Genomic DNA, 13,410 nt, shown 5'->3' on the forward strand with positions numbered 1-13,410 from the left:
GTATAAAGAGCGGAAGAACGAAGATTGGTAACGCGTGTGAAGAATGACGCAAGGAAAGCTTAATTGCTGATGGATGTTTGAGCTTTAACAGAGAAAAATACAATGCCAGTGACAGAGTGGTCTGGCACCGCGAGTGTGCTCAATCGAAGGTCTCTGTGAGGTATTCAGCCAACAAGTGGGGGAAGCGAAGTAAAAGATGAGAATGAGAAATTAAGTAAATCGAAGTGGCCCTGCGACAGTTTAAGCAAAATCCATAGCACAATCGAAAGTCTTCGATTTTTTATACAGAGAAGAAAGCTTAGAAATTGACATTACATGGTCGGACCTCAAAAGAGGGAGACCAATTGTGAATATTGTGCTTAAGGAGTCCGAGCCTGAATGAGGGAGAACAATTGTGAACATTGTGGTTAAGGTGTCCGAGACCGAATGAGGGAGACCAATTGTGGGCATTGTGCTAAAGGGGTCCAAGCCCGAAAGAGAGAGATCTGTGGTCCGGGCCCTATCGAGGGAGACCAATTGTGAACTTGGATATGTGAAAATCCCAATAAGAAAGGAACTTTGGTGCTTGTTTGTTACGTCAGGCCCTCTGCAATAAGAGACTGTTATAAGGAGAGACACTTTGACAGAAGGCCCTGATACCTATGCTTTGAACTGTATTCTCGTGGCAGAGAAGCCAGAGTGTGTGCGAAGCTCGAGCGTGCCGACTTGTCCCGTGCTGACAACGTGGGGAAGGGAAGCCAACTGCTCAACTATCCGGACATATCATTTCTTGAACACTTTTCTTTTTGCAAACCTTGTTGTTCCATATGCATTTAAAAGTAAGGCTTGGCAATAGATTTATTGGTATAGGCCCTTTTATGTTAGAGACTCCACTAGGACTGCGTTATTATTATTTGATGGTCGTAGCTTGCTCCCATCCTTGGATTTAGGGTTAGATAGGCATTCAACCAACCCATTGAAGTTCAATAAACACCCCTGAACTGTGATCACTTGTATCTGTCTTCACTGTTTGATACCATGCCTTCCTTACAGCTTCCACCTCAACACTCTTAAACTGTGTCCTGTTGTCACTTATTATTTCAGACTGGTACCCCTCCTGCCTAAAAACCTAATAATGTTCTTGCTGGTCACCCGTTTAACCATTTTTACTTCCTGACACTTTGAAAAGTATTCCATCAGCACAATCATTAATCTACTTTCAGAGGGTCTCGTAGGGCTCTAAAACATCCACCCCAACACGCATCTAAGTGCCCTCTGGTGGCTCGATAGGTACCAACTCTTGCTCGTGAACAACCATCCCTTTAACACAATTCCGAAACACCCAACTGTCTCTTACCTTCCTTTCAATTCCTTCTCAGATTCCTCTAGGTATCTTTTAGCCCCGGATGCCCTTCATGGGCTATATCTGCCAACTTTTCCTTGAAACATTTCAGGACTATTAGCACTCCACCTCTGAGAAGTACTTTGCTTTCCACTGTCAGCTCTTCCTTAACCTCACAGAAACTTCTACATTCGTCCTTCACTTCCTTCTTCTTTGGCAACCCCGCTCTGGTCCATTCCAAGACCTTACTTAATGTCAAATCTGACTCCAGCCCACTCTTCCACTCCTCTTTAATGATCATTGTATACAAGTCCTCAAACTCCTCCTGTAAACACGCAACTATTTCATCATCTTCCCCCTCATCATCACCCTTAACTCCTGCTAGAGGAGCTAGCAACAGATAGTCTGTAACATTATTCTGCCCCCCAGGACATATGCCACTGCAAAGTCATATTCCTGCAATTGAATAAACATTCTGGCAATCCCAGGCATTGCCCTAATCATCACTTGCACAGTCAGCACCTCTACCAATGGCTTATGGTCTGTCTGTACCAGAAAAGGCCTTCCCCACACATACTTTCTGAAATACTCTATGCCCCACACGCCCGCCAGCAACTCCCTCTTAATTACTGAATACCTGCTCCCACAATCTGTCACTGCTCTCGATACATGGCATATCGTATTTTCATTGGTGCCACTTCCTTGGGATATTCCCCTCAGACTGACATCCACAGTAATGATGGACTGATCCTCCATCTTGAACCCTCCTAAATTCTCTGCAGTACAGATTTCTTCTTTAATCATGTGCAACGCCACTTGGCACTCGCCATCCCTATTAAACTGAACACCTTTTTTGAGCAGTCTCCTAATAGGTTGACTCACTTCATGGAAATTCCTCACAAATGTTTTATAGAACTCTGCCATTCATAGAAACGCACAAACTTTGTCTATGTTCCTAGGAATGGGTGCATCCCTGATGGCTTTCATTGTACCTTCCCTGGGCCTGTAGCCCTCCTCATTCACAACATGCCCAAGATACTCCACCTCCTGCGCTCTAAGCTTGCACTTGGTTTCCTGAATAGTTAACCTATTGTACCTCAATCGACTCTACTTTTCATGCAAACGCTTGTCAGGCTCCGCCTCACCTTTCCCATATACCAATATATCGTCCTGTACACCGGCACTCTCGAACTCCTTTGAGTAACTGACTCAACACCCTTTGAAACACTGCCGCCACAGACGCCAACCCGAACAGCATTCTGAGATAGCAAAAGAGGCCAAAAGGCATGACGAATTATGTGACCATTGATGTGTTCTCAGATAATGGTATCTGGTGATTTGCGGCAGAGAGATCTAATGACGTGAACATTACAGTATCCCTAACACAGTTAAGCAGCTCTGTGATTAAAGCCAGTGGGAATTTGTCCACAATGAAATTCCTGTTCACATCTCTCAAATCTACACACATTCTGACTTTTGCGTTCTTCCTTGAGAGCACTATTGGGCTGACCCATTCTGCTGGCTCTACTCTTTCTCCACCTCTCCTCTTATCGCAAGTGGTAAATGTCTCAGTTTGTGACTGATTGGTTCAGCTCGTGCCCACAATACAATCTTATGAGCATGATCTCACAAGCATCCTATTTTGTCATTAAACATCTCCGGAAATAGCTCCTTCACTGTAGTATTGCATTTAACGAACATGACTGGCTCTGCACTCCTGGGATCCAAGCGAATACCAAGGGCCGCATGATCACGCCACCCCAAACCATCCACTCCTTTCTTTGCAACATACAAGGTCACCACAGCCATCCTGTCCTTGTATTCAACCACAGTTTGGAACATCCCTATAATGCTGATCCTTGAACCTGAAACCCTCCTGGGTTCTTAATGTTGGATTTTCTGGCCTCCCCTTTCAAGCCAGCCTCTTGTAGTTTTCTCCAACTGCTCTGCGTTAAAATGGAGTACGGTGAACAGCTATCTACCATCACCTTAACCTGAAGACCATCCATCCTAGTCTTGCAACTAGGGCACTTCATTTTACAATCATCTTCAGCCTTCCGTACCATTACTACTTAGTCCTCATCATCCGAGCTGTCATCTTGCTCTCCCTGCACGCATGTAGGGACAAAATGTCCCTTCATCCTACAATTTGAGTATTTCTGCTGAATTGTGGGACACAACTTTGAATTGGTAAAATGCCCTAACTTGCCACATCAAAAAAACCTACCTCTTACATACTACGATGAGGTCAGGGCTTTTTTCTTCTCCTCTTAAGAGTAACTCCCTTTCTTGCATTCATCATCCTTCATGAGTGCATTCCCCTTCTTGTTCTTCTTTACCACAGCAATGACTTGGTTAAATTCTGCTCCCACTTCCGTGTTCTCAGCTTTCTTCTTCTCTTTAATAGTCTTGAAGCACAATTGGGTGTGCTCCACCTTCTTAGCGATGACAATTCCCACACATCCACAATTGTTCCTTCGTGACAGGGTTATTAGTGTGAATGATAATCTGATCCTTAATAAGCTCATCAGTCCCCATCCTGGCTGGGAAATCACATGTCAGAGCGAGATTCCTTAATGCACTCACATACTCCTTCACACTTTCATTGCTCTCCTGCTTGTGAGTGTAAAAGTGTATCGATTGATCACTATGCTTGTCTTGAGAGCATAATAGCTGTCCAATTGCTTGAGAGTTTTTTCATAGACGTGCATGTCCCCACCACCCTGCTCTTTAGGTAGTGGAGGTATTTCATGATATTTCTACTGCCATTCTGGCCCAAGTGCATGTAACAACAACATCCTTTTCTTCTCTGGTGACATCCAATCATGCTCCACTGCACCCAGGTAGTTGCTCCAATACTGTCTCCAATCACTCCATGGAATTGCAGGTACACCCGGGTTGGGCAAAAATGCTTCCATGGGATGCACTGTAATTGTCCTATTCTCAGAGTTTCCTGAAGCAATGTAACTCCGTCTTTTGTGAGTTTTATATGTCATCTTACTGGGACGAAGAAGATGACAACACACAACAAAGAAGAAAGAGAAAAGGGAAATAAAAATCACAACAGGGACGAATCAACAATCAGTATCTATGGCACCCAAAATGTCCACCACGTCTGGACATGTCAAGCAGTCCTTTCCTCTAATTGTATCATGCAAAGCGTCCTAGCCCCCTCTGCTACCGCAGCCCCTGAATGCCTCCAAGACTGGTTGCTGCACCCAACTGGCTGCATGGCGCCCCTACTGCTGCCAGTGCAGCCCCCGATGCAGGTCCCGGAGCACCTTGTGGCCGCCTCAATAGCCCAAAGGGTTTTTCAGCCAGTTGATGCACCGAACACAGCACTGGCTAAACACCAACACCACTGTGCAAGGACTCTTTCACTCATCCTCAAATTGAAGTAGGTGGCATAGACTCTTCAGAACAGGTAAGGTTTATTAAAACGAAAGACCCTGCAGCCGAGCAGCTTACTCCTCCGTTCATAGCCTTAAACTGACACAGGTTCCAGAGTGGAACATGGAACCTAGAACTTTAACACCTTGCAGGCCACATTCTTAGCTGTCTCCTTTCTACTTGCCTCCAGCATGCTCCTTCTCTCCACTCTCTTTTCTGCAAAACCTGATCTCTGTTATAAGGGTTTGGCCCTCCGTTTAGAACCTTCTCTCTTCTATCCCTAATAGGTGTCTTTCATGATCATTTGCCATATTTGATTGGTGTATTTTGACTTGCGGGCCGTATTCAGCCTGCTCTGCAGGATCTTTTCCCTTTCCAAGGGGCTCTGAGAAGTAAGACTGTAACTGGGCAGCCGTCTTCTTGCCTGCGGTACTCGTGCATGTGCACTGTAGACTCCATGCAGCGGTGCTATTCACTCCTTTGCTGTGTTCATAAATCCTGATGCTGGCAAACAGGTTTATCTGAGTGCAGAGCTCGAGAAATTCAACTGGTTAAGTGTTTACTGGTTTATCTGCTGGCTATTCATCCCTAGTTGTCGTTCTTCAGTCTCCATTTTGCTTCAATGTTTCATTTATTCGCTCCAGTTTTCTTAAAGGGGCAATATTTGTTGATAGTCCCATATGAGAAGTCCCTGCCATGCTCTTGGGAGAAGGTTGGGTAGACCATGGGACACGTCCCACACCACTACTGGGCTGTGCATCATGCTGCTGGTGGTGGATCTGGCCCTGTGCTCCCCTTCTTTAAACCTTAGAGTAAGGCAGGGTACTGCACCAACAGGGTAGGGTAATTTGGAGGCAGGAAATGGAGTGGAACACATACGGGGCTCAGGCAGGAAGGCATGCAGTCTGGGTTGGGGGAAGGGGTGCTCACATTTTCCAAAATGTGCCCACCTAAGAAGGTTGAGCATTTACAGGCAGGCTCAATATGCCTTGTAGGATTCCTTTCGTTTTCCCATGTGTTGTACTCTACCATAAGTTTCAAGGCCCACCATCCAATCAAAAAGCCATAGACAATAGAGGGGAGTTTGACCAGACAATCAGAGGCCTGACTCATTGTAAAACAGGCTTGAAGGCTTTTAATAAGTGCAGCTTGCTTCCTGCTTCCTTTGCAGATTTTGTTTGTTGAGTTACAGTTGGACAGGAGAGGCTAAAACAATGTTGGTTTTAGAGGAGTTTTTGAGTGCTTTTGGAGAGTTTTATAAGGGAGTTGGTTAGTTGTTTTTGATGTTTCATGATCCCTGTTTTATCTCCTTTTGTATGTTTTTGTGTACACTTTAGGCTCCCTCTCAAATTTTCCCTTTTTTATCCTTACTGACTTGTAAAAGAAAATGAAAAAAACAATAAAAGTTCATATTGTACTTTTCCCTTTTCAGCACCTCAATAAATAAAATAAAGAAATAGTTTCCTAACCCTTTTCCTTTCCTGTGTATTCAGAGAAGCCTTTGTACGAACGAGAGCAAACTTACCGTCCCATGTTCAGTGACCTTTCAAACTATTTCTGTGTTCTGAGAACCCTTTCCTGTTTTGTGTACCTTGCTTGAATCTCTTTGCTTTACTTTTTCACTTTTAGTCCAAAGAAATGTTGACGCCGTATTCGTCCAGTTACAAAATCACACAAAATGCTAAATATGATTGTCTAAGATCAAATGGTTGGTTCCCATTATCTGGAAAGAGGCTCACTGAGATAAAAGTGGGCATTGCACCATTAAAAATGGTAACACATTATGTATTTGCCACATTGTATGCAACCGGGAGCCATTTTAAAGCTTCCGGCAATCAGAGGTAACATTGGACACTGCACCATTTTAGCCTTGGTGACATACTTTGTAATGGTTAACAAATAGCAAGTTAGCCTAAGGAGCTATGCTGAAATCACTGTCCTGGCTCTGCATAGAGGCTGGAAAACACATGTTCAGACTCTGGGAGAAAAATGTAAAACGCACCCTGCTTTCCAACTGCGGGGCTGATTCATGGAATTAATTGCGCCGAAAAACAGAGATTTGTGCACCACTCTGCCCGCAAATCCCTGTTTAACAAATGGGGATTTGCAAGCAGAATGGCGCACAAATCGCCGTTTTTCAGTGCAAATAATTCCATGAATCAGCCCGTGTGTTTTTAAATCTTTCACATTCATATTTATTTTTTAATAAAATGAATAATTGTTTTGAACTTAATGGCACCCACTATAAGATGCTTGGGTCTAATATCAAGAACATATTACATTCAGCAGTATGTGTGAATAATATTTGCTTTTTTAAATGCATCTTTCAGCCTCTTATGTGTGTTCTCTACTACCCTGTAATGGCCCCGCGGGTAAAACCCAAATACCGGCCTGTGTTCCATGTATGCTATTCCATCATCCAATGAGGTTCAAAGTGAACATTTGCCCTTCTTTCTGCTATGGAAACGAGCCGTTCGGTGTGTGTTTCTTTGCTACTCATTTCCCTCTTCAACATCGGAAGAAGTCTATAGAACTTCGAAAGCGTACGCATTGTCCCACCTCTGCATAATACTTCCAGTTAGTCCATTAAAATGTATGAAAACCTCAATTGGATGTCACTTGCCTTGTGTTTTCCACATTGACATCTTAGGCATATTTGTGTTTTTTTCATTAACACCTCGCCAGATGCCACTCCGTTTGCACAGTGGAGTGACACGTGATAATAGCCAAATGTTGGTCTGGCTTGGATGTCCCAGACAACTGGAAGGACCTATGTGGAAGTCCACTAAGTTAGTTCTTCACTTTCGGTTGTAGCGATTATTACAGATATTGCAAAGTAATGATCCGTCAAAATGTTTGGTCGTTTTTCTTAAAAATGTTCTTTATTCCAACAAAGGAAGGGGGTAAGAGATGGGCCTGTTGCAAATTGTGTCCAATGCATTTTGGTCAAAGCTGACCATCTTAAGGGACAACATCAGGCTTCAAATATCTTCACTTGGTAACGGCCAAAGTTTGATTTCCTTCACTCTGGTGCCCTCAATATTTCTTAGTATCTGTTCATGAGTAGGTTCAGGCGGTCTTGCTCAAGTACCTTATTTTCTTATTGTGTTTTGGTCCCCTTTTCTCTTAGCTAAAATGTCCCAGTGCAACTCCCAAAACAATGCATCTTGAGTTTTGTGTTTCTTTATCCTACCCACTTGGTACAGTTTGCTATCAAGCGAAGGATTCCTTTTTGTCAGTTCCAAGGTTCTTTACCCTCTTTTTTTCAGCCTCTCATATGGGTGCGAGTCCCAGACTCCAAGTGTGTGTTATATCCACTTGGTTCACTCTATTGCCGAACATATACCTCTTCTGGCTTTCTTTATTTGTATTCAGGGTCCAACCCTCTTAATCTGGACCTCTGGTTTGGGTGCGGTCCCAGATTAGCACGGCTGCATTGCCTCCACATGCAAGTGCAACCCTACATTGTGAGTCTGGGACCTGCACCCATGTGAAAGGCAAATGTCTGAAGAAACTAGGAACAAAAGGGTCTGGGATCCTGTAAGAGAAAGAGAGAGCAGAAGCAGAGGTCTGGGACCTCCAAGAGAAGTTTACTAAGGACCATACTTGGCAGGCAAGTGAACTAAGTTGGTCCAGGCAGAAAGAGAGAAGCAGAGGTATGGGGCCTACAAGAGAAGGAACCAGGGAAATGGAGTATTTGTCCCTGGTTGTTGTGTTACAATAAAAAGAGGATTGTCAAGAGAAGGAACCAGGATAAGACTCTTGCCCTTAGTTGTTGTGAATTACTCTCTGACCGAGGGAAGATTTAAATTCCATCTTTTTAGATGTTTCCCTCTTGCTGGATTTCTTTTTAGGACTTGGAGAATCCTCAGACTGCACCAAATGTCTCTTTTCTTTCCTTATGTTTACTCATCGGTACATGGGAGATCCTGCGTAAACCCTCAGTGGGATTCAGATTATAATTCTGACAAAACAAGAAAGACCAGGCAAACGGTACTCACTACAACCAGGCTGTGCCTCTTAATAAATACCTCCTGATTGAACATCAGAGATTTGTCCCACTAATCCTGTTCCAAAGATGGGAGGCCCTCCCTGCCAGGGAGCCAACTCTTGGAACCACACCCCTAGTTGTCAAGCAACCACAGGTGTTCAGGTTATGTGCACTCTGCACCGCTTGCCAATCATTATCGGCACCAACCATGCCAGAGGAATGGAGGCTCAGCAGGAGAAAACACAAAGGCTGTTATCCAAGCATACAGTCTCCATGCTCAAACACGTATCTCAGTGCTTAGCTTAGTGCCCCAGGCTGATCTCATCAGCCCAGGGTTTGTTCAACCGCCAGGCCCTCCATCGGGATCCCTCACCATGCAGGGAAATAGAGAGCCTTCTCGGTCAGGTTGCCAAGAAGTGCTTAACTTCACCTGCTGCCTCACAAAGAATACAGGAGCTATGCCATCCGGGGCCATCCCTGCTAGAGAGGATGCGCAGGACACACCCTCTACGTTGGTCCTCTGTGCCCCACACCGGAAAGAATCTGATTCCGGCTTGCAGGACATGACATTTTTAACTAAGGGATTTTGGGTAAGTCGAAGAAGAGAAAAGGGGTTCCCTTGAGGGAGGCGGGACTCAGAGGAAAGTAGTGTGACGAGGAAGAGGGACGTGGAGGTGATGTACTAGGAGTCTGATTCACAGAAGTGTTTTAAAATGGTGCAATTCCATTGAAAAACACTCTGTGAATTAGGCTGTAAATCTCCAGTTTGCTTTCTTTTTTCAGCTGGCTCTGTTCTTTATAAAAGAGCTCACACAAATACATGTCCACAAAGGTAAAATTCTATTAAAAATGCAAAAGCCAAAACTATTGGCCTTGCCACTGCTTATTACTTTATTAACAGGTAGTTGATTCTGTTTCTGTAGGTGTTTGTCAATTTTAAGTTCGAACTTTTGAGCAGGTCTGGGGGTTAAGATAAGTGTGTTAACAAATGATAGACTTTGTTGTTCCTTTAAGGATAATTTACATTTTATGTGCAGTGCACCGGTATAAATATATTTTTCTTTGGCTTGAAAAGGCGGAGCTAGTCCTTTGGTCGCTCATTCACTTGGAACCTCTTGTTAGATATATAAGTAGAATATTAAGATTAATTTGGAGCTAATTATTTCGCCTGGAAATTATTTGGCCACCGTAGCGCAGGAGGTAGAACTCTGGAATGGGCCGCGCCACTGCCAAAGTCTGGGGCACTCGCTAATTTGTTTACCAAAGAACTGCGGGGCTACGTTCAATGTCCAACCTGCAAACGGGATGAGGAAATCACGAGTTTAGAAAGAAAAAAACGCGAGGCACTGAGGTGGAGAGTGCCTGAAAGGACTTGGACCTGGACGGGGAATTTAAAGCGAAGATGGCCCAGCACGAGAACCTGTCCGTGGTGGTCCATGGTATCAAAGATCTTCGCCTGGTAAATATTACACGCACGATCAAGGATAGGACACAGGGAAAGGAATTACATAAGTACGAAATGACGATATATTTCCTGATTTTAAAAAAAGTAACTAGCCGATGTATTATCTACTTGCAAGATCCGCTCCCAAGACTCGTTGCACTATCCGCAGACATTGAATTACATGAATATTTATTACCGGAACAGCAATATACGTTTTCGTTCTTGACTTGTCGAAACGTAAAGTTTGAATCCTCCACTGGTTGTGTCTTTCATCTTAGACGGAATATTAATTTAGCGGGCGAATTTTCAAATCGGGTACGGTACATTGCCTTTTGATTTATTTTCACTGGCTTTCGTAGCATTTTCTGTGAAAATCCCTTGCAAGCCAGATAACAATGGAGGATTTAGCAGGACCATGAAAATAGAAGACGGGAAATAATTACGAAAATGTACACTAGCATGCCCTGTGTTGGTCTCCGTGTAAGGTCCATCGCGGCCTGACTCCGCCTTAACCCTCTGAAATACGATAGTTGCTAAAGTAAAAACGTACAACATACGATTGTGTATTTTTTGTTGCAGAAACCCTTCTAAAGATATATGCACAACGGCTGCATATAACGTAGGATATATTTAGTCAGTTACACATTTTAAAAAGTCTACTCACGTAACGAATATGTCTTATATTTTACACAATATTAAATTGGATGTCAAACTTTGCAGATTCTATCGATGTTTTCTTAGTTTCTTTTTTCATGTGTCTCTTTTCATTTACATAGTACCTTTCAAAGATGGCTGCCTGCCTTAGTGCCACAAGTTACGAGGAGAGACGTAATCTGATTTAAATGTGCAACTCCATTGGCTAAATCTTTTCAAACGGGGGTTAGGGTGCTTACATTTTTTACCCTCTGTGAGGCATGCTTGATGTATTTCTTGTCCTCTTGTAAAGCGCTTTGACATAAAGCGCTACATAAACATTTTATAAATACAAATACAATAATTGTAATGTTCAATGCTATCTGAAAAAAAAAAGTTAAAACACCATTTTTAACACAAATGGGTGTTATCGCCTGCTCCCGGGGCACCGGAGAAGGCATAGCTCTCAACTCACACGCTTTTGGCGGGTGTCACCCGCCTTGAAAGAGTGGACTCACCCGCCAAGCCTCCTGCAGGCCCATTCATTTCAATGGGCCTCCCACCCGCCAAAAACAAAATCGGGTGTTTTCACCCGCTTTTGCGACTCAAATGGTTGAGAGCTATGAGAAGGACATCTGGTTGCCGGGATTACCCGGATTACAAGGCATGCTGCGATCACGCAGCTGAGTGTACCATAAAGGGCACCCTATGGTTTCCGGATCATCGGAACGACAGTAACGCGGGGGCACCCAGCAAGCACCGTGGGACAGGGGACACCCTGTCCGCCCATGTTCACATGGGCATCCTCATGGCATCGGGGCACCCATGCCCAACAGGTGACATGGCCGGAGTTGCCCAGCAGGGGCACCGGCACCATCCGGCAGAGTTGCCCAGCAGGGGCTCTGCTAATCCAGTCTCTCATGAGAGATGGCAATACCCAGAAGGGGTGCCGTCTCTTGGGGTGGCCTGACATGGGAGGCCATCTGCCTGAATGTCAGAAGTTTTGTCAGATGGAAGTGTAGTTAATTCAGATTTTCAGCACATTCGTTCCAGAAAGTCATAAATCTGGGGTCTAGGCATAGGCAAGGAAATGTCAGAGGTTTTGTCAGATGGAAGTGTAATTAATTCAGTTTTTCAACACATTTGTTTCAGAAAGTCATCATTCTATTAAAAACAAAAAAGCGAAAGATTATGCTTTCTCTTAAACTTTACTACTCGAGCAGCTTTGACCAAACCAATAATAAACAGCAACAAAGGCAAACAACGACAAGTCTCACTTTAGATAAGGTCTTTGGAAGTACAAGGTATTATTGGTCCATGAGGACAAACCACGTGATCAATTTGGCCAATCCACAACTGTATAGTCCCATAAACACTGCCACTCCCCTGAAACGTTCTCTTTCTTTTGCTGATCCGAAAAAGCGCCCCAACCGGGAAACCCGATCTCAGATGAAGGCTAAACTGTGTTTCTCATTTCCCAGCTGTGTTGATATCCACAATGGTACGTAATATGAAAAAACATATCTCAGTGAACTGAACCAAGAGGGTGGGGAAATTGTGTCATGACATCATAACAATATCGGTCCGATAATCATTCCAATATACATAATCATTCCAATATACATAATATGTACAACATTACATTCATTGATCAACACGATTGCAAGAGTGGGATAATCCTTTGCCTCTGTGTCTTCAATTATCACTTTCTGGAACAAATGTGTTGAAAATCTGAATTCTATTTTCAAGACCGGGGACTCAGATTATCCTTGTTCAAAGCTTACTTGCCACCACTGTTGCCTTATTCTCCATCGGTTTGAAATAAAAGGTCTTAAATCACCGATCTCATGATATTTTCCAACCTTGTTCCTATATTGTAGGCCTTGGTGGCCATTGCTCCCCTCACTGAGTGTGTGCCGTAATATCATCCGTCAATACTGGCCTGTACCATTACTCATCTTAGCCATCTGGCCAGCGTCGTTGGTGCCACCGCTCTAAATGGCTTACATAAGGCTATGCGTAACTGTGGTACCTTTACCAGTCTCACTTCCCTTGTAATGTCTTCGTATATCGGTACGCAACTAACTGCACATAGTTTGGCTTGGGTTGGAAAAGCATCATACGAAATAGATTTTAACCCTGTTTAAGTCCTTCTCGAGATGAAGGTCACCCCATTCGGTGATAAAGATTTTTTGTTCACTTCTAACGCCCTAACGTCTGAAGTTCTTTTACATGATAGAAGGCACAAGAGCACAGTCAATTTTGCAGATAGTGCTTTCCTAGTTAGATCTGCATTATCTGGCCATGCTTGAAACAGCTTTAACACTGTATCTATGTCCCACAGCTGCGAGTACTTTACCTTGGGAGGTCTTGTCATCCTCGCTCCCGTCATCAGTCTGCATATAAGAGGTTGTTCCTTCTACTGGTACTCCTTCAATGTTTGGGTGGCAATCCGAGATCACAGACGGAATTGTATTTATGGTCCTATACACTCTCCCTTGCTCTGCCACCTGGGCTAAAAAATTAGCTATGTGGACCACATCTGTTCTATTGGGATGTACGTCCCTCTCCATACACCAGCTACTCCAGTTCTCCCATGCAGATTTATATGCTCTATGGGTACCTGGTGCC

General features: G+C 43.9%; 1 protein-coding gene across 1 annotated transcript in view; it reads left to right on the forward strand.

Annotated features, from left to right (window-relative positions):
• Positions 1-9,779: 9,779 nt before the first annotated feature.
• SORD (sorbitol dehydrogenase) overlaps positions 9,780-13,410 on the forward strand; it is a 215,843-nt gene continuing 212,212 nt past the window's right edge. The window contains exon 1 of the mRNA XM_069624711.1: positions 9,780-10,161. Within this exon, the coding sequence (XP_069480812.1) occupies positions 10,105-10,161 (57 nt within the window). The 5' untranslated portion in view covers positions 9,780-10,104. The remainder of the gene's footprint in view (positions 10,162-13,410) is intronic.

This window comes from Ambystoma mexicanum, chromosome 11 (genome assembly GCF_040938575.1).
Source record: "Ambystoma mexicanum isolate Mex_15411 chromosome 11, UKY_AmexF1_1, whole genome shotgun sequence".
NCBI lineage: Eukaryota > Metazoa > Chordata > Amphibia > Caudata > Ambystomatidae > Ambystoma > Ambystoma mexicanum.